The sequence below is a fragment of the Podarcis raffonei genome, chromosome 8, assembly GCF_027172205.1.
Source record: "Podarcis raffonei isolate rPodRaf1 chromosome 8, rPodRaf1.pri, whole genome shotgun sequence".
In the NCBI taxonomy this organism is placed as follows: Eukaryota; Metazoa; Chordata; class Lepidosauria; order Squamata; family Lacertidae; genus Podarcis; species Podarcis raffonei.
The window spans coordinates 9,771,375-9,796,304 of NC_070609.1; the positions used below are offsets into that span (position 1 = coordinate 9,771,375).

General features: G+C 47.1%; 2 protein-coding genes across 3 annotated transcripts; both read right to left on the minus strand.

Moving 5' to 3' along the window:
• Positions 1-308: 308 nt before the first annotated feature.
• Positions 309-9,022, minus strand: LOC128418298 (apolipoprotein C-II-like). 2 transcript variants are annotated; one of them, XM_053397827.1, is made up of 5 exons: positions 8,955-9,022; positions 8,414-8,467; positions 5,990-6,056; positions 1,065-1,221; positions 309-531 (listed from the first exon to the last, which is right to left on the minus strand). In XM_053397827.1, exons 3-5 carry the CDS (start codon positions 6,039-6,041, stop codon positions 441-443), a joined length of 300 nt encoding a protein of 99 aa, XP_053253802.1. In that variant the 5' UTR covers positions 6,042-6,056; positions 8,414-8,467; positions 8,955-9,022; the 3' UTR covers positions 309-440. The 2 variants fall into 2 exon arrangements, with proteins under 2 accessions (XP_053253802.1, XP_053253801.1); XM_053397826.1 differs by having other exon boundaries at positions 8,877-8,995.
• An 8,623-nt stretch (positions 9,023-17,645) lies between these two features.
• LOC128418299 (apolipoprotein C-I-like) lies at positions 17,646-24,681 on the minus strand. Its single transcript, XM_053397828.1, has 4 exons — positions 24,534-24,681; positions 22,395-22,472; positions 19,746-19,896; positions 17,646-17,967 (listed from the first exon to the last, which is right to left on the minus strand). The coding sequence occupies exons 2-4, from the start codon at positions 22,447-22,449 to the stop codon at positions 17,892-17,894; spliced, it is 282 nt and encodes a 93-aa protein (XP_053253803.1). The 5' UTR covers positions 22,450-22,472; positions 24,534-24,681; the 3' UTR covers positions 17,646-17,891.
• Between the last annotated feature and the right edge of the window lie 249 nt (positions 24,682-24,930).

Here is a 24,930-nt window from a genome sequence, read left to right on the forward strand (position 1 = left end):
GTTGCGATTTATTGCGTGCCCACCACCCTAAGGTTCCCAATCAAAACACAAAATTGAATTCAAGAATGTGTCTGTCGGGATACATTCACAGCGAGGAGCAGGCGAATTTCCACGGTGACCTTTTAACATAAATAAATAGAATGAAAACTGATGTGGAAATGTGGAGAACTCAGCTAGCGACTGGAGAAAAACGAGGAGCTGAGAAAAACAACAACCCTGAAATGCCTCTCCTTATTTTTTAGGTCATCAGTTGCAACGTCAACACTTTCGTCCCTCCCAAAGCAAGAATGCAACTCACAAATCAGCACTTCAGCAGGAAAGGAGCTTTATTCATTTCCTAAGCATGGGAGCATCTTTACAAGCCAAATGTATGAAAAAAATCGAAGGCTTCCCTGAGCCTCAGCGACTAGTCTCTGCAGAAGGGAGAAAGGTGGGCGACATTAACTCTCACTTTGCAGCAGGTGGTAAACTTGGTCGGAGAGTATGTCCGTGTAGGTCTTAATCCTAGACACGCTGTTTTCGTACATGTTTCTGGAAAGGATAAAGGAAAGAAGGGTTGAAGATGGGTCGTCAGTGGCCACATCCACACCATATATATTTAAAGCATAGTGGCGCCGCTTGAAACACTCATGGGGTCCCCTTTTCCAAAGAATTCTGGGAGAGGTAGTTTGTTAAAGGTGCTGGGCGTTGATAAGAGACCCTGCTCCTATTCCCCCAACAGATCCGTAATTTACAGAGTTCCCTAGGAAGAGGGATTGACTTGCGAAACCACTCTGTGAATTGTAGCTCTGGAAGGGGAATAGCGGGCCTCCTAACACTCTAAGCACCCTTAACAAATGAGAGTTCCCAGGATTCTCTGGGGGAAGCCATGACAGTTTAAAGTGCTATCATAGTTCTGCAAATATAGGTTTTGAACTTGGAGTGGATCCATTGAAATTAATAAATCTGAGTTAATCATGTCCATCAATTTCAATTTCTGAGTATGAGTAACACTGGCTACAACCCGAAATTATTGGAAAACCTCCCTCCGTCCACCTCCTGGTTGTCCCCTGCCTTATTCTCACATTATTGGCTTTGTGACTTCCAGATTTTGGATTTTCTCTAGCCAGCCCTGGGCTGTGCTGGAAACTTGTTCCCAGGCCCCTGTGACTTTCTCCTTAACTTGAGCGAACAGTTCCGGCTCCTCGGCTTCTCGTTTCTGCAAGCGATAGCTGGAGACTTCTGCAAAAAAGGTGAACAGAAAAGAAAAAAAGGTAAACTGTTAAGATTTGGGGGGTGAATTGCTTTATTTACTGTTTGCGTTTCTCGGGTGATTGAAATGGTGACTTTTGTTTTGAAGTTATTGTAAGCTCCTGGGAGCTTCCTGTTCAAAGAGAGATGTAAATTCATTAAGGGAAATGAAACCACAGTTTGTTCGGTTTGGGCCTTTCCTTATGACCAGGGTCAGTCCATGGCATTTTGCCGCCTGAGGCGGAAGACAAGATGGCGCCCCCACCATTCTCTATACAGAGGGTGACTAGGCTGGCTGTGAAATCTTACTTTAAAGCCGGCATGCGGATAACATCTCCCCGCACAATACGCTAATTTAGGGGGTCCCCTGTCAGAAATACCTCGGCTTAACGTGGATTGTGAACTCGTTGTGTCTCTTTTAATTGTGTGCCAAGGCGGAGACCCCCCCCCCAACCCCAAGGGCCGCCCGGAAGAAATGAATGACTCTGACAACATGTTATGGGATTAAATTGGCCACAACTTTATTTAAACTTTCAGATGTAGGAAGACCTTGGCTTAGGCATTGGGCGCGTATCTCTCCCAGTCCCCAGCTGGGGATCTGAAGAAGAAGAAGAAGAGTTTGGACTTGATATCCCACCTTTCACTCCCCTTCAGGAGTCTCAAAGCGGCTAACAGTCTCCTTTCCCTTCCTCCCCCACAACAAACACTCTGTGAGGTGAGTGAGGCTGAGAGACTTCAAAGAAGTGTGACTGGCCCAAGGTCACCCAGCAGCTGCATGTGGAGGAGCGGGGAAGCGAACCCGGTTCACCAGATTACGAGTCCACCGCTCTTAACCATTACACCATGCTGGCTCCCTGATCTGAGGCACATCAGGGTAATCAGGTCTGTCTGGATTGGCTCTGGAAGATGTTTGTTTAGGCAGAGTGCCCACCCCCATTTCACCACAACGCTGGGGATTGCACTGATAACCTTTCAGTGTTTGGCCAGTGACTCCCCTCCAACTCAGCCCCTTTAACGGGAAACCCTGCGATCGCCACCGTGGGGGGGGGCACTCCCACGCCCAGTGGGCCAGATTTAGGTTTGATGAGGCCCTCAGCTACTGAAGGCAATGGGGCCCTTTATATGGCCAGCTGTCCTTTGTCAACAACAAATTGTCGCTGGTTTTTTGTGTTGAATATATGCTATATGGTAATTTATGGACCTAACAGGTATCTAAAGCAATTTGCACATGCAGAATGTATGCACCCTATATACAGAAATGAGCAAACCAGTGATATTTTAGGGAGCAGGCTAGCAGGTGGGGCCCATTATAGAACCCTACACAACACAAAACACTGTTTTATTTTACTTGTTTTTTATCTTACATTTTGGAAATGTACACCCAGTTGTTTTTCCCCTTTAATTTAAAAGAGAGCGGGACCCTAAGCTATAGCTTGTTTAGCTTATATGTAAATCCGGCACTGCCCCCTGCCCCATTTAGTTGTGACATCTGCTACAGGGAAGGCGAAACCTGCCAATGCAGAGAAATTCCTTCCCAGTCCCTTAACAGTAACCATCCGAAGACCGTAGGGAGGGGAGGGTGGGGGAAGCTCTGGAGCTGACGGTTCGCTCTCAGGTAGGCTCCGCCCCTTTCAACTACGCAAAGAGCTCCGCCTCCCCCTGCCACAGATAGGTTCGTTTGAACTGAGGTTTGGCGGGAACCTCAAAGGGCTGTGACGTGGGGAGGCGGACCAGGAACTTCTGCCATTGTCTCAGGGATCGGGGCGCCGCCCGCGGCCACACAAACGGCGCCTTCCGGTTTTGATGGGAGAGCAGTTATTCCACTGTGGCGTTCGCCTCCAACTGCTGCTGCCCTCTCTTCCGCAAATCTGGAGATTCCCTATGCAATCGGTGTAGTTCTCTGGATTTTCAAAGCCAAAGGAATCTCCAGATTTAAGGAGGAGAAGTGTGACGTGGAGAAGGGGCAGGGCCGTCTTACCCATAGAGGCTAGTAGCGCAGGGCGCCAGGGCGCCAAGTTCTGGAGGGCGCCAGGGAAGAGGCGAAGGCTGGATGCAGCACCAGCTCGCCGCCCTTGCCCGCCTCTGCCTGCCGTGGCCACCACAGCACGAAGTGGCCAGCTGAGCCAGGAGGCGCCGCGTTCAGTCTCCGCCTCTTCCCCGGTGGAGGAGCCCTTCTCCAGCTGCTGCTGCCCGCCTCCTCCAGCCCCACTGGCAGCGCCATCCTACCTAAAAAAACTCTGGGAAATGGGGGGTGGCGCCGCTGGAGGGAGCTTTGAACCACGGCACTGGATATGCTTAAGACGGCCCTGAGAAGGGGGAAGGAATTCAAGGAGATGCAAGGAATTTGTAATCCACATTAAGTCAAAGTATGGACGGGCCCCATGGGACGCGGGTGGCGCTGTGGGTTAAACCACAGAGCCTAGGACTTGCTGATCAGAAGGTCGGTGGTTCGAATCCCCGTGACGGGGTGAGCTCCCATTGCTCAGTCCCTGCTCCTGCCAACCTAGCAGTTCAAAAGCAAGTAGATAAATAGGCACTGCTCCGGCGGGAAGGTAAATGGCATTTCCGTGTGATGCTCTGGATCGCCAGAAGCGGCTTAGTCATGCTGGCCACATGACCCGGAAGCTGTACGCCGGCTCCCTCAGCCAATCACGCGAGATGAGCGCCGCAACCCCAGAGTCGGTCACAACTGGACCTAATACCTTTACCTTTATGGACGGGCCCTTATCCCTCAACAGGGAGGAATGGCATGGGGCTCTGAAGGAACAGCCAAAGAACTGCCATCATTGTCCCCCCCCCCCCAATCACCATAGCATCTGCAGCCTGAGACAGTTGCCTCAGTCTGCCTAATGGTAGCATTGGTTCTGCTTACAAGAAGTAGGAGTGTAAATGAGGTGTAAGCTTTTTACATTTAGATCGTCGGCAATATACAGTGGTACCTCGGGTTAAGTACTTAATTCGTTCCGGAGGTCCGTTCTTAACCTGAAACTGTTCTTAACCTGAAGCACCACTTTAGCTAATGGGGCCTCCTGCGCCACTGCTGTGCGATTTCTGTTCTCATCCTGAAGCAAAGTTCTTAACCTGAGGTACTATTTCTGGGTTAGCGGAGTCTGTAACCTGAAGCGTATGTAACCTGAAGTGTATGCAACCCAAGGTACCACTGTATAGTCTTTCCGTGAGGACTAGTGGCAAATTATAGCTTTACCAAAAGCTTAAAACGCACGTTTTCACTTCCACGTGTCATGCCATAAATGCCAAAAGACGCGTCTCACTCTGAAAAATGTTAATGTTTTCAGAACAAACAGTTCTCATGGTCAGATTCTGATTAAAGCTGCCACATCAGAATATATGATAGTACTGTTGCCACCGACTCCTCCCCCCCAGGCAGCAATTCAACAGGTGCCAGTTGGGTGACCACGTGCAATTGAGGATGGGGCTCCTGTACCCTTAATTAGGGTTGCCATATGTCCGGATTTTCCAGGATCTTAGACAAGTGAATCGAAAAATTGCTTTGTTAGAGGCATTTTTGAAAAGAAGCTCAAAAAAGCTCAACAACTTTTGGGGTGTCCTGGTTTTTACTTTTTGAAATATGGCAACCCTACCTTACTGTGCAAAAATTTCGGAAGTGCAGCTTATGTTGCAAAGGGAACCAAAAGGCTGAAGCAGTGACATTCCACCTTCCACATAAATCTCCGTCTTCTGCATGTTGACTTGCATTTTATCAGCTTAAAAGGTAAAGGGACCCCTGACCATTAGGTCCAGTCGTGACCAACTCTGGGGTTGCGGCCGGCGCTCATCTCGCTTTATTGGCCGAGGGAGCCGGCGTACAGCTTCTGGCTCATGTGGCCAGCATGACTAAGCCACTTCTGGCAAACCAGAGCAATACACGGAAACGGTGTTTACCTTCCCGCTGGAGCGGTACCTATTTATCTACTTGCACTTTGACACGCTTTCGAACTGCTAGGTTGGCAGGAGCAGGGACCAAGCAACGGGAGCTCACCCTGTTTCGGGGATTCGAATCACCGACCTTCTGATCGGCAAGTCCTAGGCTCTGTGGTTTAACCCACAGCGCCACCCGCGTCCCATTATCAGCTTAATGGGGTTTAAATGCACACAAACGGTAAAAAGCGCAGGAAACTTTTGGAGTGATTACAACCATTTGGGTTGTGCCCTGTTCAAGGGCCCTTTCGCCTGACCCTATCTGCCTTTTACACTGCACATCGGAACATAAAACCATTCGTGATTTCCACTTTATCGGAGACCGAAGCACAGTTGTCAACTGTTGTATACACCACAAACATTTAATGCACGCTTTTTTGCTGCCGCCCCAAAGCATCCTGGGAACAGCACATCGTTAAACTGTGGGACTCTCTGCCACAGGAAACAGTGGTGGCTGCCCTCCTGGGTGGCTTTAAATGAGGATTGGACCAATTCATGGAGGTGAGAGGCTATCAGCGGCTACTGGCCAAAATGGCCATGCCTCTGCTGGAGCCATAGGAGGAGAAATGCTCTTGTGTTCAGGTCTTGTTTGTGTGTTTGGCATCTCAATGGCCGCTGTGAGAACAGGTTGCTGGACTAGGATGGGCCACTGGTCACTTTTTATGTTCTTATGATTCACCCCTCACAGAGCTACAGTTCCCAGCAGCCTTAACAAACTACAAATCCCAGCGATTTGGGTGCGCTCGCTTTCAATGTACGGCACATACAGATATCCGTATACAGACACGCCTTCTCAAATCAGTAATCGGAGGAAACTTGCCTGAGCAGAAAAGCACTAACAGGATCGACACGGCCACAAGTTTCAGATCCATTTTCACAACCGCCGCCTAGGATGTCGAAACACAAACATTCGCTTAGGTAAACCGGGTTAGGAAACAGGCAAAGCTGAACCCCTCGCGGGATATAGCAGGTCCTGCTGTTTCCCAGCCAAAACAAATCCCCCCCCACATGCAGCTCAGTCGTTTAAGCACGAGACTCTAATAATAATAATAATAATAATAATAATAATAATAATAATAATTTATTATTTATACCCCGTCCGTCTGTCTGATTTTCCCCAGCCACTCTGGGCGGCTTCCAATCAAGTCTTAAAAGCAATACAGCATTAAATATTAAAAACTTCCCTAAACAGGGCTGCCTTCAGATGTCTTTTAAAAATAGGATAGCTGCTTATTTCCTTGACATCTGATGGGAGGGTGTTCCACAGGGCAGGTGCCATATTGAGAAGGCCCTCTGCCTGGTTCCCTGTAACCTCACTTCTCGCAATGAGGGAACTGCCAGAAGGCTGGATCTCAGTGTCCGGGCTGAACGATGGGGGTGGAGACGCTCCTTCAGGTATACAGGAGGCTGTTTAGGGCTTTAAAGGTCAGCACCAACACTTTGAATTGTGCTTGGAAACGTACTGGGAGCCAATGCAGATCTCTCAGAACCGGTGTTATATGGTCCTGGCGGCCACTCCCAGTCACCAGTCTAGCTGCCGCATTCTGGATTAATTGCAGTTTCCGGGTCACCTTCAAAGGTAGCCCCCCATAGAGCACATTGCAGTAGTCCAAGCTGGAGTCATGATCTCTGGGTCATGGATTCGAGGCCCACATTGGGCAAAAGAATCCTACATCGCAGGGGGTTGGACTAGATGACCCTCGTGGTCCCTTCCAACTCTACAATTCTATGATTCTATTATCTTTATTATACTTTTTGTTTTTAAAGAGCCAGAGCTGGACCTAGACTGTGGAGATACATTTCAAATACTCTGCTATGAAGTTTGCAGAATGACCTGGGGCCAATCACTGTTTCTTGGTGCAGCCCACCTCACAGGGTTGCTGTGAGGATAAAGGGGTGGTGGTCTTGGATGAAGGGCAGAGGGCACAAGATGGCAGTCGATATCTCATTCATCCCTATCCACTTACTGCGGAGTCCCTGGAGTTGCCGACCCAACGGCCATGATATGTGTTTGCTGAAACATTTTGAATCTCACAAATAAATCGTTGCCAGATAAAACACAGTCCTTTCTCACCCTCTGTGCTAGGAGGGAGGGTTGCAGTGTTTTTTATTTTTAAGTTGAATTCAGCCAAATGAGCAGATTCATCACACACACAAAAACACATTTTGCTTACGTTGATGGAAGGCAAACAACTCTGGCAATGTGCATTCTGCAGTGACCTCCTTTGCAATGTCATATTTTGAAATATTTCAGATGGCATTTTAGCTTACTTGTTAATTTGCATAATCTTGAATCTATACTTTATATTTGATTTTCTTTTGCAATGCTTTATTCTGGATTGGTTTTAATTATTATTTTTTTACTGAATTTTACGTTACAAATTTAAATTCAAACATTAAACATCAACATCCTCATTTAGGAGTCCCTGAATGCTCCGACTTCCCTCCACCTTTCTGTGGTTACCATTGTCAATCTTTTTCTTTTTAACCGCTTCCTTTAATTTTCTCTATTTGTTTATTTTTAAATAATCCGTTTCTACCATAGTTTTTCATACTATTCTGGATTGTTTTATTTGACATTCCAACGGAGGTTGTAAACCGCTTTGAGATTTTATATATATATATATATATATATATATATATATATATATAAACTGGTGTAGAAATGAAAACAACAATTTGATTGGTCCTAAAAGAACAGAATGCTGGACTAGAACATTTCAACCTGATCCGATTAATCTTCTTATGTACTTAATGAAGCTACCATAAATGACATTCACAGTACACATTTTGAGGTATAATGCTGAATGCCGCCATTCAGTAACGCCGAGGTGGGGAACATGTGACTGGACTACAACTCCCATCATACCTGACCGCTGGCTGGGGCTGATGGGAGTTGGAGTCCAACAAAGCATCTGATGGGCCACAGATCCTCCAGCCTTGCAGGAATGGCTGCAAACTTTTCAATAGCCTCTGCCTTTCATATCTCTAACATCTGTCCGAGATGCAGGGATTAAGCAGGTGAAGCTCTCCCCGGCATTAGATATTTAGTGGGAAAGGTGCTTTGTTTCGGCGTGGAATCACGTTAAAGCCACAAGAGCATGTCCGGTGGAACAGACTCCCACAAGATCTAAGTGAGAGTCCTGCATTGCAGTGGGTTGGACTAGATGACCCTGGGGGGGGGGAGTCCCTTCCAGCTCTACAATTCTATGAAATACGGCAGCTAGTAGAAATGGAGACTTACCTCTCAGTTTAAATTGCTGCGTTCCTTCCTTTTTGCTTTTAGGGAGACCTAAAACTAAGCAAAGAAGATATACAGGTAAACAGAGCCCATTATGGAAAAACGGTTCTTCCCCTTTCAGAATCAGAGGTCAGCCCTTGACCTCCTTAGAACAAGAATCCCAAAAAGCCTGTTTGATTTCCTACCTTGTTCTCAAATATGCAAAAATATAAATGGACTGTGGGCAAGGCATCCAAGGACAGCAGACAACATTTTTTTAAAAAAGGTGGGAGAATTATAACACCAGTTCCTAAATTCTGCAACACTCCCCTTCCCCCGGCATTGGTCCCTGGGCCTCCAAGGAGCACATCTTAATGTGATGGATCTCCCTGTTGGGTCCTGGCGCAGCCTCAACATCCTCATCTGTTGCATGGGTACAGGAGCCAAACACGCAGACAACTTCTCTCCCCCATTTCCCCCGTCAAACCTGGCTCCTGTTGGTCTTTCCAAAGGTACAAGGGAGATGGCCGTAGAGTTAAGCCCCTGAGTAGACAAGCACACTCACTCTCTGCAGCCGCCGCCGTCCGTGTTACCCTTCCCTGTCCCAGAATTAGCCACCGCACATTTATATGAGACGGCGCTCTTGCACCCGCAGCCCCACCTTCTCCCACAATCCTCTTGGCCAAATGGCACATCCCCTGACATGTCCAAAGTTCAAGCAAACAGGCCTGAGCTGCGACACCGATGGACGAGAGTTTCCAGAGAATATTCGCCTTTGTGAGCCAGCAGGCTGGGGGGCTCAGATGAAGAAGAGTTGGGACACTGCCCAGTCATAAAGTATCCCATCCATTACCAACTTTGGAGCCCCGAGAGTTTAGGACATGAAGCATAGTCCTTCTGGATCAAGTCAAAAGTCCCTCTAGCCCAGGGTTTCCCAAACTTGGGTCTCCAGCTGATTTTTTGGACTACAGTTCCCATCATCCCTGACCACTGGCCCTGCTAGCTAGGGATGATGGGAGTTGTAGTCCAAAAACAGCTGGCGACCCAAGTTTGAGAAATGCCGATCTTGCCCAACGTCCCGTTCTCACAGTGGTCAGATAGATGCCTTTGGAGGCCCCTCTAGGAGTGCAACAGTGCTCTCCCCATCTTGGGATTCGCAGAAACTGGTACCTAGAGACATACTGCCTCCCACAGGGGTTGTTAGCTACTGGCAAGCCACTGGCCTAATCCGCATGGAACCAGCCCTCCATATTAGCAGCTTAAAATGCAGTGAGGTCATGGGAGGCAGGGATGTCTTCGCCTGATACACAGGACCTCCAGGGGTTCTGATTTTCCAGTCCCGGAATTACAAAAGCCGTCCCAGCTTCTGACTTGATCCCAGAAGGTCCCTATTTTCCCTGCCAGCACTGAGTTCTGGGAGCAGGAAGAGCCAGCGTTTGTCCCAAGTGATGGCGGTAGCGGCTGCGGCTGCGAGGGAACATCCCGTTGCTGCTCCATGGCTGCCGCTGCCAGTCTCCTCCCCTGGGCAACTCAATGATAATGATAATGATAATTTTTATTTATAGCCCACCCTCCCCGGCCAGAGCCGGGCTCAGGGTGGCTAACACCAATAAAATCACAGTAAAAACATAATAGGGAGGGGAGGGGGGAGAAAAGAAAAAAAACCCAATTTAAAATACAGGTTAAAATGCAATTTAAAATGCAGCCTCATTTTAAAATAGCTGATAAATCAAGACCATAAGGGGAGGGAAACATAAGGGTCAGACCGAGTCCAAACCAAAGGCCAGGCGGAACAGCTCAGTCTTGCAGGCCCTGCAGAAAGATGTCAAGTCCCGCAGAGCCCTGGTCTCTTGTGACAGAGCGTTCCACCATGTCGGGGCCAATGCTGAAAAGGCCCTGACCCTAGTTGAAACCAATCTAACCTCCTTGAGGCTTGAGACCTCCAAAGTGTTGTTATTTGAGGGGCAGGCAGAGGGCAGGGCTGCCCTGGGTGGGAAGAAAGGGGGAGCAGAAAACAAGGAGTCTTGGTGTGTGGGTGTTAAAAAAAGTTGCTCTGTGATCAAAAATCCAAATCAATTTCCATTATTAAGTGACTTCCTCGAATCCTTCCTAACTGATTTTCATTAAATCTCATTTAGCAATTTTCCAATATTCACTTTCTAATATAATTAACTAGTTCAAATTATTAACTTTCTTTCTTTTCATCATAATCTCAATCCATAGTATTATACAATTCAACATACTTTAATCCTAAACCAATTTGATACTTGCAAGTATTTCCACTTATATTATAATATTTAGCTAGATATTCCTTAAATTTCTTCCAATCTTCTTGATATTTCTCCTCTTTATGATCACAGATTCTATATGTTTGTTTGTTTTTCTTTTTATATGTTTTGTTTTTTGTGTTGTGTTGTATTGGTTATAAATTTGGAAAATTAATTAAAAAAAATGAACAGTAAAAAATGCTTTGTGCGTCTGCATCTAATTCTGCCCCTTTCTTAAATTTATTTATTGGCGTGTGTTTCTCTTTTTGTAAATCTGCCAAAGAATAAATTAAAATAAAAACGGGATTAAGGGGTTTTCTCAGGATGGTGGAGAACGCGTGTCCTGTTTCTTGTTGGTGAGAAAATCGCCCTTCTTTGGGTAGCAAAATTTTCACCAGAGGGAGAAACTCACATCATTTGAGGGAAAACGTGTCAAAGGGAAAAACTGGAACACTATATTTTGGGATGCCATCTTTCCATTTGTTTCTCCTGAGAGCACAGTGGTCATTTTGGGGCGCTGTTATCTCTCATGCCACGGTTCCCCCCCAAGATTGTGGCCACAGGGAAGGGGGAATTGTGGCGTGTCCAAAATGGCTGCCATGTTCTCGCAAGGAAAAACACGGAATGTCACAGTTTTTGCAGGACAGGTGAGGGGGGTTGGGTATGTTCACATTACTGCTTCCGGTTTTCTAATTGGATTGAAGCTGGTTTGAGGGGAAAGCCCTCATCGAACAACAGGATTTGACAAGAAACTACAGGATTGCCATGCGTCGTGACTAATATTGTGTGCACATGGCTTCGAAAACAAGCAGTGGTCGTGAGCGACAATGGGAACATGGCCTCACAAGAGCAAGCCCTGATGTTGCCCTCACCTGCACGCCTCCCTTCCTCCCTTCTTCCTCCCTCAGGGCAGAGCTGGACAACTTTAGTCCACAAGTGTGTGTGTTTGTGTGTATTTAGTTTACTGTTTTATAAATTTATTCATTTAAATAACCTTAAAATATCAATGACTTCTCTTTCCATGGTTCATTTTGCATAACATCAATCCCTGCATATTTTACACAAACTAAACCATTCAGTATTCCATGATTACATCCATCAAAACTTATCTACACTGCTTAATTTATCTTAATGCTGCCAATGTTTTCAAGTGTACACAATTTTCCTTCATATATTCAATAAACGTTTTCCAATCTTCTTTAAAGGTTCTCTTATTCTATATGTTAGGTCTGCAAGGTGCACATATTCCGTCAGTTTAAGTTGCCGTTCTTCTTTAATTGGGACCTCGCTTGTGAGCCCGGTCCACAACAATTTGTAGTGATTTCAGATGGAACAGCGAAGGCATTGGCTCTGATGGGCACTTTTCTAGGAGGAGGAGACCTCACTGAACATGGCTGCCTTGGTGTTGAGATAAGATGGAAGCCGTCCAGAGTGTCTGGGGAAACCCAGCCAGATGGGTGGGGTATAAATTATTATTATTATTATTAGTCCAGTGGGATGATTCTGAATGAGGAATTGGGCTCACGTACCATCTTGCCCTGGTGGATATCTCAGTCAGTAGAGCATGAGACGCTTAATCTCAGGGCTGTGGGTTCGAGTCTCACATTGGCCAAATGCAGTACAGTGGTACCTCGGGTTAAGTACTTAATTCGTTCCGGAGGTCCGTTCTTAACCTGAAACTGTTCTTAACCTGAAGCACCACTTTAGCTAAAGGGGCCTCCTGCTGCTGCTGCGCCACCGGAGCACGATCTCTGTTCTCATCCTGAAGCAAAGTTCTTAACCCGAGGTATTATTTCTGGGTTAGCGGAGTCTGTAACCTGAAGCGTATGTAACCTGAAGTGTATGTAACCTGAGGAACCACTGTACATGAGTTTGAACTTGTTGACCCTTGAGGTCCCTTGTAACTCTACGATTCCATGATAATATCCGCAGCAGCAAAGTGTTAACTATGCCTGAATACAACACAGGATCCTCTCTGGAAAAATTCCACAAAGATGCAGGTTGTGCATAATTTTTCTCTCTCTGTGACAGTCATACCTCGGGTTACAGACGCTTCAGGTTGCGCTTTTTCAGGTTACAGAGCTGCCGAAACCCAGAGGTATCGGAACAGATTACTTCCGGGTTTCGGGGGTAGCGCATGTGCAGAAGCACGAAATTGCGCTTTGCGCATGCGCAGAAGCACTGAATCACAACCCGTGCATGCACAGACGTGCCGCTGCGGGTTGCGAACATGCTTCCTGCACAGATCACGTTTGCAACCCGAGCGTCCACTGTATACACAGTGTGGAAAGTAGTTGTGTGAACGCACTGACTGCACCAGAAGCAGTGGAACAAGGCCTTTCCCCCTAACCCGCCACACCCGGCCATCCTACGATCCGTGCTGTCTCTATCCCAGCCCCGGGCTGGACCTTTCTTTGAAGCGCCTCCCCCAGCAATGGGCAAGGCCTGGTAGGCTGCAAGTCCAAAGGGCTGTTTATTCAAGGATGCAAAGTGATGAGCAGGCAGAGCTTGGGGAGACAAGGACAGTTTGCTTAGGCCTTGTGCAATGTTTGTCCCCGGTCACTGATCAACCAACTTTATTCTGGAGGAGCTTCAAAAAAACCAACCCACCCCCCACCTTTCACAAGCAGAGAAAATCTCTGGGCACCAAGCGGGGGACTTGGCTTGGGGGGAGGAGAAGACACTGCTGGTTTATAACTAAGATCCATCAGTGGGGCTTCCTGATAAATACTCCTTTCTGAGCACTATCAATCAACCCTGGAACATGTGATGGGAATATAACAACAGGGGCTGCTTGAGAGCACCCAGTATGCCAGGCTTTGTCAACTTGATGCTTTCCAGATGTTTTGGACTACAATTCCCATCAGCTGGGGCTGATGGGAGTTGTAGTCCAAAACATCTGGAAGGCATCAGGCTGACAAAAGCCATAATATGCTTTCCTCGGGAGCGACACATTTCAGGGCTTAGGGGTCAAAACCTTCTCCTCCAAGGAATGTGGCTCCCAGGCACCCCAGACACATTTCTTTTTCAGATATTAACAACTGTTCTCAGATTTTATTGCTATTGTTATTATAAGGTTGCCAGCCGACCAGGAAAAAGAAAAGCTATTTAAGCCTCCTGCTTCAGACAGCAGTTTGATCTCGAGACATGAGCAAATGTAGCTTTTCACTGTGATAGGAATTTTGAGGTCTTAGATATATGGCAATGTTCATAACCGCACGTACATAGATAAGCACAGGAAGACCGACCTGAAGCCATTTTGATTCCTAAACTGGGCAAATGTTTTCTCTGCAAGGTCAAAGTGGAAAAGCCTCCCCATTGTCTTTTCCTTCACAAATCCTGTCTTAAGGGTATGTCTGTGTTTGAATAGGGTGTGAGCCTGTGACATGGCCTAGGAACTAAGTATTTATCATTACAAAAGATTGGCCAAGCTACCCAGGAAATCCAATCAAGTAACCTGCCAGACAGGAGATAAACAAGGACAGGAGAAAAACAACATTCAAATTTCTGTTTAGACTGCCTTTTCTGTGATGTAGGTATGATGTTACTGGGGGTGGTCTTGATCTACAGGGTGGCAATTTCAAAAGTCTTTATAAGGCCTTGCAGCCATTTTTCTGGGACTCCCTCCTCTCCTGCGGGTGAGGGGAGCACCCTGTTGCAACAGTTCAATAAAGATCAAGTTTACTAGCTGCTTTGCTTCTCAATATTCTCTGGTTGGCCTCTGTTATTCTCTCCTACCAATAGGGAACCTATGTAAGGACTCTATATGGGCTCTTGGATACCCCATTAGGGAAAAGGGCAATTTTTGTTTACAACATCACCCAGCGTTAAGGGAACTATGAACTTCCCCTGATTCCTGCAGCTGCAGCTTTTGTTTCAAAAATGAAAAGAAGAAGTTGGCAACCTTCCAGTTGTGGGCGATCCCTTGTCTGTGTTATTTACTCATTTCCCCTTTTCTGAATCTCGCCTTTCCACCCAGAATGGGAGCAGACACACAGGAGGTCAGGAAATGTTGCCCTGATTCCACGTGGGCTTGAAGAGCGTTGAAAAGACTTTTATTCCAAGATCAAGGTGACAGCCCCATAAATTTTGCAATGCAATGGAGAGCGAGAAACCAGTTTGGTTTGCTACTGATGGTGTTCATCAGTACACACACACAAACACCCACCCACTCTGTACCCACCAATCCCCTCACACACCCTCCCCTCTCTCCTGCTACGGGGATAAAAATTGTGACTTCCTTTCTACAGCGGAGAAGGGATGCTTTGGGGTGTTCAATGTGGCGACAGCACAAAATAACTTGAGATGGAACCTCTCCTGCAGCCTCACCACCTTAAAAAAGGTCTATGCCTGGGGTGGCGGGTGGCGCTGTGGTCTAAACCACAGAGCCTAGGGCTTGTCGATCAGAAGGTCGGCAGTTCGAATCCCTGCGATGGGGTGAGCGCCCGTTGCTCGGTCTCTGCTCCTGCTAACCTAGCTCCACAAGATGCACCAGACCATAAGACGCGCCTAGTTTTTAGAGGAGGAAAACAAGAAACAAAAATTCTGAATGAAACAGTGGATGTATGATTTTTGTGGTTCATGCTGTGGCCACAGACATGTGATTTGATGGTGAGTTTGGGGTATCCCAATGCAAAAATCCTGAGAATCCATGTGGATCCGTGCTTTGTAACCACGTTTTTGTGCCATTGCGGCCCAAAGCAACAGTGGATGCGTGATTTTTTTTTATGTAGGCTATAGCGATGGACATGCTATGTGATCTGATGGTGAATTTGGGGTGACCCAATGCAAAAATCCTGAGGATCCATGGGCTTTTACCTCCCCCTCCCAGGCAGCCTCCTTTATCTCTAGCGCCAATCAGCTGTTTCCTTTCATCACTCCCTTCCCTCCTGTTTGCCTTGGTGTCTTTTCCTTAGCTGGAGCAGTTTTTTGCTCCTCCTTTTCTTCTAATTTCTCTCCTCATTGCTTTAGTCTTCCTGTCTCCTCTCCTTGCAAGTTTGCTGTCTTTACCTCCCCCCTCCCAGGCAGCCTCCTTCATCTCTAGCGTCCCTTATCTCCCTCCCGATCGCTTGCTGATTAGCGGCTTTGTTTCAACACCCCCTTCCCTCTTTCAAAAAAATAAGCACGGTCTGCTTTTTGCCCCTGGGCAATTTGGCTCCAGGGACCACACATTCACTCCATAAGATGCACTGACATTTCCCCTTACTTTTTAGGAAGAAAAAAGTGTGTCTTATGGAGCGAGCGAAAAATACGGTATCTATGTTGGATATTCTCTCTGTGTGTGAGAGAATCATTTGTTTCAGAAACAGAGAAGAACGGAGAAGAAGACTCAAGAAGCAGCAGAAGGCTGAGATTGTTTTGTCTATGCAAGGACATTTTCTGTGGGAACTGCTCTTTGGATAAGTGCAGTGTGACAGGAAGTACTGATAACAATGGTTTTGTGTAACTTGTTGAGAGTCTCTCGCTTGTGTCTTGCAGAGAGAGAAGCAGAGGAGAGAGACTTGGACTTGTTGGAGTCTAAGCCTGCCTTGTCCACGGCAGTGGTGAATGTCTGTATATATTTGCTACTGATATACATTTTGTGCCTGTCAAGTAAACCTCTACACTTGACCGAATCTTTATGGCGGCCATGAGTGTTTATTACCTATTGTGCGTACCTTCAACCCCGAAGATGGATATTGGCACATACGCACAGCGAAAGTGATGCCAGACCCAATCCTTCTAAATCAGGCACCCCCAAACTCTGCCCTTCAGCTATTTTGAGACTACAATTCCCACCATTCCTGACCACTGGCCCTGTTAGCTAGGGATGATGGGAGTTGTGGTCCCAAAACATCTGGAGGGCTGAGTTCTAAATCATCCATCAGAGGTTGGAGGATTGATCCAACAATCTAAGCCCACCACCCTCCAAAGTCCAACTTGGAAAAGTGGGTGGGGCCATTCACCTGTCCATCACCTGATGTCACAATGACATCAATGACACCTATTTGAGGCTGTGTATATACTAGACTTCAAACACATTGAAAGTACATTCTTTGCCTCAAAGAATTGTGGGTGCAGTAGTTTACTCCTCACAGGGTTACAACTCTCAGCAAATGTGCTTTGAAGGTCTAGTGCATATACACAGACCTGAGTTCAGGAGCAGGTTGCTGTAAGTGACGACCAGGTGATTGGCAGTTGCAGCAACCTTCTTTGAAGATGCTTGGCATTAGGAGTGCACCTTCAGAAGAGGTTAGCTCTTGATCAGAATTAATGGGAAACGCTTTGCAGTCTCTGCAGAAGGAAAAATTAAAAGCAGAGCATTTTCCCCTCTGCAGAGGAAGTGGATTGAAATTAAAGCTGTGTCTTCCACGCTTGCTTGGATGCACTGGGGAATTCCTAACACAACAACAAAGTTCAAAGAAATGTGCATTTTGAGGGATGGTTGTGTTTCGGTTCATTCCTGCATCTACAGGGGTTGGCTAGATGACTCTCGGGGACCCTGACAACTCTATGGTTCTATGTATTGTTTTGCAAAGTGTGAATTAGGCAAGTTTACTTTTAAATGCAAACCGAATCAAATTTCTCTCCCATCTCTGTTTCAGGGATCTGGGGAAAAGACTGGATTTTGTACTTTTTCCAACTTAAAACAGTTAGTCCAACCTCACTCTGTTTCTCCAGCATACATGCACACATGGTCTCAGATGCAATTTTCTTTGCGAATTCACTCCTCCGACTTTCAAAGTTGTTTTGTGAGAGAAGAGGATGGGGCATATCCTTTGAAGCTCAAACAACTTCGGAGTCTGACCGTGTGAAAATTTGAACGCACATGAAATACCTTGCGGGAGGGGAGAAGAGAGGAAGAAATAGTTTTGCTGGTGGGACAACTTCAGGAAATTGTTTGAGAACTTGGGAAGGGGGAAGGAACCCAAATCACAATTCTTCCTGCCCTGTGATGAAACCTTTGGAAGAAAACCTAATCAATAAACAGATAACCATTGCAATAACAATTGAGATTACAGAGCGAGGAATCTTCTGTTTATTTGAGGGTAATAAATGATTCCAATAAATGCATAACAAAAATATAGAAAATGAAGGAGCCGAGGAGAGGTGTGGCCATACAGCCAGCCTCATCCTCCCAGGTTTTCCTGCACCTGGAGAGAAATAGATGTTCCTCCACTGCAACCTGCTGGCAGTGGAGAGTCATATGCAGATCTCCCTTCCAATCAGAGGTGTGCGATGGTGAAGGGATGGATTCAGGCAGATTCGTCGCTGGAAAACGTCGCCTTGACTTTGTCCTTCACCTGCTGGAATCTTTCAGAGAGCCAGTTCCTGCCAACGGGAAGGCGACAGTGAAGGAGCCCTGCCGCCCTTGCCAGGGTCTGTGCAAGACACGGCTCTTGCTCGAGATGGGCACCCTCCCACCCCCACGCTACCCCTCCTCCTCTCCCCCTTCCCCCAATTGGCTATTAAAACAGTTCTGCCCCCTCTAATGAGGAAAATAAGTGAGGAAATTTTTCAGGGATGATTCACACCCTGGCCGGCACTTTCTTGATCTCCTGCCCTCGGGCAGAAGATATGGAAGCATGATTAGTCGCACCAACAGGGTAAAGAACAGCTTCTATCTGTGGGCTGTTAGGCTGCTGAATGAAACGATAACAACAGGGCAAATTACTTTCGGGTTTGGTGGGTGTGCGTCAGTAAACGAGGGGAATTAAGACTAAGAGAGCTGAGTGGAGGTGCTCGTGTAAGCTCACTGTATACAAGTTGTACAAGTGACAATAAAGTATTTAAATGATTTCAATAATACAATGGCGGCGGCAGCAGCCTTCTGAAATCTGCCTTGCCCCCTTCTCTACCTTGCTCAGAGGTGAGCAGGGTCCTTCTTCAGGGGGAGGCATTCTGGGGGCAAGGGGGCCCGGTGGGGAGCCCCACCAGTCCCCAAGAGTATCTAAAACAAATTTCTAGCTGCTGTGGCAAAGGGGCAGTGACTGGGGAGAGTGCTTTTTCGCCCTGCCACGTTCTGTCCCGCTGTGCTCTCTCCACCTACTGGTGGCTGGAGGAACTGTTATTTCTCTTGAATACCCGTGGAGATTGGGGAAAGATGTTGCTCTCTGCAGATCCTTGCTAACACTATTGCCCCTTTTCCTTTGCAACCCCCCCCCCCCCGCAGAAATGCAGGGCCTGGTGCCTTCTAGCCAATCTAGCCGGAATCTAGTTGGAGCCCAACTCTGCACTCTGAGAGAGGAAATATAAGAACCCGCCTTATATGTAGTCTGAATCTTGGTCTATCTAGCTCAATATGGTCTACTCAGACTGGCAGAGGTTCTCCGGGGCTTCAGACAGTGGCCATTCCTAGCCTTTCTCTGGAAATGCTAGCTGTCAGACCTTCTGCATGCAGAGCCACTAAGCTACAACCCACAGGAGCTTTCGGGTTCTTTCTGGGCCTTAATGAGAATTGGTGAAAAGACATAATTCAGATTCATCAAGGAGCATGACTTTGTTGTTGTTGGAGCTTCTTTTTATGCCATCCCACTTTCTAAGTAGAAAAGTTTGGATTTGATATCCCGCTTTATCACTACCCTAAGGAGTCTCAAAGCGGCTAACATTCTCCTTTCCCTTCCTCCCCCACAACAAACACTCTATGAGGAGAGTGGGGCTGAGAGACTTCAGAGAAGTGTGACTGGCCCAAGGTCACCCAGCAGCTGCATGTGGAGGAGCGGGGAATTGAACCCTATTCAGCAGATTATGAGTCCACAGCTCTTAACCACTACACCACACTGGCTATCTATTCAAGTAGTTAGGTGAGATATTTTGCTAGGCTAGGGGGCTCAGGGCAGGTTCCGTGGCGCACAAAACTCTGTCTGCTTCATGCGTCTCAGCAGTTGCCCCCTCTGAAGTTTTGCCCACACTATGGCTCTGAGGCACATTTGACGCGCACCCTTTCCCTCAAAGAATTCTGGGCACTGTAGTTTATCCCTCAGAGAGTTAGAATTCCCAGCAACCATTAACAAACTGCAATACCCAGAATTCTTTTTTTGGAGGGGCAGAATTCTGTGTGTACACAGCCCTGGGTTTCAGGCCTTGCAAGGAAGCCGCCGGAAATTCACCTGGCTTTGGTGATCGGCTCACTGTTGTGGAACTCCTGGAAAGCTGTTTTGGTCTTCTCTCCAGCGTTGTCAATAAAAGTCTGAACATTGCGCTGGAAGTTCTCGAACCTTTGAGACAGGGAGGGCTCTGTCGGCTCAACCTCAGTGGAGGCTTAGAGAAAGCAAAGAGAACAGCGGCAAAGACAGTGAGAAATGGATTGCACAGCTTGGAAACTAAACATATCTGATTTTGCAATATGCCCCAACTGCCCTCTTTCCTCCTGCTGTTCTCTGATTCAACCATCTCTTTTCTTTCCCTGGTTGGCCGTAAACACGTCCTTGTGTTGCATCTTCATCAACATGTATGATTCAAGTGAACCAAGGTTATGCAAAACTGCCCAAAGCTAACCTTGGTTAGTATGGCTCAATCACATCTTATGTGTAATTAGCTAGCATGGTTTCAACCTTGCATGGTTGAACCAAGTTTCAATTGAACCAGGGTATGCAAAACTGCTAAAAACTAACCTCGGTTAGTTAGGGCTGCCATATTTTGAAGAGCAAAAAAGAGGACACATTTGCCAACTTCTACTTTTAACTATGGATTGCCATGATGACACTCATTTTTAATACCCCTACTATATGTAGGCTATAGAAGCTGTGATATATTGTTAGTATTCCTGTTCTTAACGTCCAACAATTTCCATATAAATTTTGATTCTTGCCAGTGCTATAGTATGTCAAACCTTCCTAATGGCAAACCCCCCTGCACAACAAAAGGATGCATAAAGATACCTAAATTTAAAAGTAAGGAAGAATGTATCCTGCCCACGTAGTAAAAAACATGCTTTTTAATTTCCATGCCCTAGTTCAAAAGCCACTTTAAAATCCACGACCGTTGGGAACAGTAAGCAAAGGGAGAGGGGAATGTAAAGGACAAAACAGAAATATAAAATGGCAACCTGGACTGTGGGGGCGAAGCAATTGCTTATATACCTTCACAATACACCTGTGCACCTACAACTCTGAGCCACCGTAGCATTAAAGAGAGATGCCTCCTCTATTTCTTTTTAAGATGTACAGATTTTAAGATGAACACCTGCATTTGATGTGGGCAAACATGGAAAATAACCACAAGAAAAGGGGGGGGGGAGGAGAGACAGAACATGCAATCGACTGAGACAACACGTAGCGCTAGGGAGCCCCAACCTTGGTTACAGCCAGTGCAGATGTAAAGCTGAGCCATGGTTAAGGCTGACAAAGGAAGGGAGGCTCGTTCATGTCAAAGTGCTGAGAAGGAGACAAGAGGCGGAGCCTGACCTCTCCCAAACTCTTAACCAGGGTTAAGGTATCAACCATTAAACCATTAGCCTTTGGCGTTGGGCCATGGGGCTGCTGTATTACCCCAAGGGAAGCAAAGTGGTGTGTATGGCTGCTACCTCTATGGTCTAGTTTTCTCCTCTGGGAGAGAGAGAGAGAGCGCGCATCCAGCAGCTGGGGCAGTCTACCTGGTTATGGCTCTGCATTCTAGATTTGAGGCGAGAGGTACCATCTAAAGGAGCCTAGAAGAGCTGCTCTTCTGTGCTGAGCCAGAGTGGAAGCTGGGATGGAGCAAAGACAGGGTGGTACCCCAGACACACAGAGAAGTGAGACTGGGGACCCCTCTGCTCTTTCTAAACCCACGACAGTCGAGCATAAGGGGGAGGTTGGATTGCAGCCTATGTGTTTTGATTCATGAAACAAACAGGATTCGTCTCATAAAGCGCACACCACAAAACTCCAAAATGGGAAATCGTTTTGATTTTGATTCCTTTAACCTGCGATCTCTAAGGTTCCTCCTGCTATCTGTTAGATACGTGCAACAGCAGGGATCGTTCAGTTTGCGACTTAAGGGTTAATTCTGACCTTAACAAGCAAGCCAAAAAAGGAACTGGTGGAGGTGTTGCTTAGCAACGAAACTTAGTGGCATGCTCTTTGCTGAGATAGCACATGCTGTGATTGGCTGTGAAGTTCTGGAGGAGCTTTCCTCTGTATGTTCAGCTGAATGTCTTCCTGCCCTGCACAAGGCCTGAACTAAGAAACACCCCCCACACAAAAAACACCCCTCTCTAGTTCTTTCTCCTCAAATTATACAGTGTTTTGTTCTGTTTTCCTCAGTAAAGTTTTACCAAGTCTTTTCTCATTATATAAGTGACTTTGCTAACACTCTCCAGATCATGTCCCCCCCCCAGCCCACCTCCCCCTCTTATTTTTAAGCCTCTGTTGCTTCCAAGCCTCACACCCATTGAACATCAATGCCTAACGCAAATCCTGCCCACAATCTTGGCCAGCTGCAGATCCAAACCCGGCATTGATGGGAAGCCAAATGTTCTCTGGCCAGGGGGAAAAAAGTGTTGGTGCTTTCATATGAGAGGAAAAAAATTATGTTGCCCAGCTGCAGTGATAGGATTTGCACAGACATGTCAAATGGGAAGAGCTGTCAGAGGGAGGGGCTTATTTTGGGCCCGGGGTGTGTGTGTCCAGGAGCAGGAAGGTGTGGCAAGGATCCTTTGCCAAACCTGCGCAACTAGAGTTTCCAAATTAGCCAGTGGAAGGCAATAGATGCCGTCTAGCCTGTTCCAGTCGCATTGGTGGCGCTGCATAATGAGCTAAGAAAAGGTTTTCGGCTCCTACCTGTCACAGCAAACAAAGCCATGAGGACTACTGCAACGGAAACCGCAAGCTGCATGGTGTTGGAGGGTTTTATAGTTCCTGGAGGAAAAAAGGAAGGAAGAAAACAAGGGCATATATAGGTGGAACTGGTTAATAACGGTGACAATGGTGTTGAAACACTCATGTGCTGCCTAATGACTGTGCCTAAGGTTGCTTCCACATAACTAAGAAATCCTGACCTGTTTTCACAAAATTTGTGTGGAGCTTTGATGCCATCAGTCGTTCATTGAGCATTCATTCTGATTCGCCTGCAGGGAGGTCAGATGACATTGCATCCAGCCAGCTATATCACCTCACGCTTCCCAGGGCTTTCCCCATTACTTTCCTTCCAGCAAGAAGTCCAGTTTTGAGAAGTGGGTTTGTTGCACGAGATTAACTTCAGTCGTGCAGCCTGAGTTTGCTGGTACGTGATCAAACCCTACCCAGAACTTGCAACAGTCTGGAAGCACCGTAAGAGGCGCGGGGCAGGGACTGGTTTAAAAGAAGAGAGAGTTGGCAACCCTTGCAGCAGAAATCTTCCGCACCTTTACCAGGTTCAATACACATTGTAAAATTCTCAACAATGCTGCAAATGGCTTCTTTTTCTTTCCATGTGCTCCTTCACTGCCCTCCCGTCCCGTCTCTGATTCCCCACCTCCACCCAGAAATGGAATGATGTTCTGCCTCCTCTCTTGAAGGACGGTGACAGACAATTGCCACCTGTCACCTGAAAAGGCACCGGTGCATTTCACAGCTCGCCAGCTGACAGGCAAAGCTTCCCCCCAGAATACTAATGCAGTTATGGAAGGATCCTTCACCGGCTGAATTTCTGCCTGGTATGAAACTCATGATGGCATGAACTCTCCTTTAAGGAAGGTGGAAAGGCAGGGGTCAATGCAGCCATGTTAGATGACTCATAATAAATTTGAGTCTTTTGCATGGCTGTCTGCTCTTGGTTTTGAAGAGCTTCCGACAGCGATTTTGGGGAGGGGGCATGTCAAAGATTCACCTGCTTCATGCAGCTGTTAAAGGCATAAAAACGCAGGAAGATCCTTTTATACCAGTGGTTTAGTATTGTATACTCTGGCTGGCAGCTGCTTTCCAGGGTTGCAGCCTGGAGACGTTCCCAGACCCACCTAGAGAGTCCGTGGGTCAAACCTGGGATTTTATGCATGCAAATCAGGTGTTCTACTACGGCTAGGAAGGGACGCGGGTGGTGCTGTGGGTTAAACCACAGAGCCTAGGACTTGCCGATCAGAAGGTCGGCGATTCGAATCCCCGCGACGGGGTGAGCTCCCGTTGCTCGGTCCCTGCTCCTGCCCACCTAGCAGTTCGAAAGCACACCAGTGCAAGTAGATAAATAGGTACCGTTCTGGCGGGAAGGTAAACAGCATTTCTGTGCGCTGCTCTGGTTCGCCAGAAGCGGCTTAGTCATGCTGGCCACATGACCCGGAAGCTGTACGCCGGCTCCCCGGCCAGTAAAGTGAGATGAGCGCCGCAACCCCAGAGTCGGCCACGACTGGACCTAATGGTCAGGGGTCCCTTTACCTTTACTACGGCTAGAAAATTGCAACCCTCTGTTAGTGGCAAAAGCTAAATCAACATCTTGGGAAAATGAGGCAAAAACCTCTCTTAGGGTTGCACTTCATTGCCACCTCCCTCTGCCCACTAAACTTTCTGAACCTTGCTCCCCTCTTCTGAGTCTGTAGTCCTGTCTGTTTGCCCCCGCACCACTCCCCAATCCTGCATTTTGCTCGGTCTCATGTTCTTAGATTTGCTTCATTATTTTTTTTAAAAGGCTCTCTTGTTGTTTTTTAGAAGCAACGCAGCAGGCAGTCATTTCACAGGTGAAGCTCTCCCTGGCATGGAGTTGCAGCAAAAGCAACAGCTTTCCCTGCTGAATTTCTGTGCAGTAAATTCCCACTGTTAAAGACGCAGGCCGCTCAGAGAGAGAAAGTGCTCCATCTTCGCACACTTCTCATTTAAGATGCCATCGCCAGGGGCTCTGCATTAACGTGCCACGTTTAGATTTTGAAATAATAATAATAACTTGACTCTAATTTAGTCACCCCGTTTGAATTCCCCTTTCCCCACATGCCAAATGAATCCATTTCCACTTACTTGCAGCTGGGAGTGGAGACGAGAATCCAAGGTGAAATCAGAATTCCTTCCCAGCTGCTGCAGCTGCTCCCTATAAACCTAGCACCCTGCCTCCAACATCCGCCCCTCAGAGGGCAGCAACCTGAGTCTTGCTGCTCTTTCTCCTCCCCTCCGCAATTGGGAGGTTGCTCCATCCCTCCCAGGAATTTAAACCGCAGCCAGGGATGCTGTAAGAAAAGAAGGCGAGTAAGTGTGTGTGTGTGTGTGCAATCCCATTTCCTCAAATTTTAAAGTCACTGGGAAGTTGGGGGTGGGGGAGAGAGCAGGAACCACCTTCCACGCAGCCCAGTTTGCTTGTACTTTTGGTCTGCCTGAGCGGTTTGCAAAAAGGCTGGGGAAAAGAAGAGGCCAGCCTCCC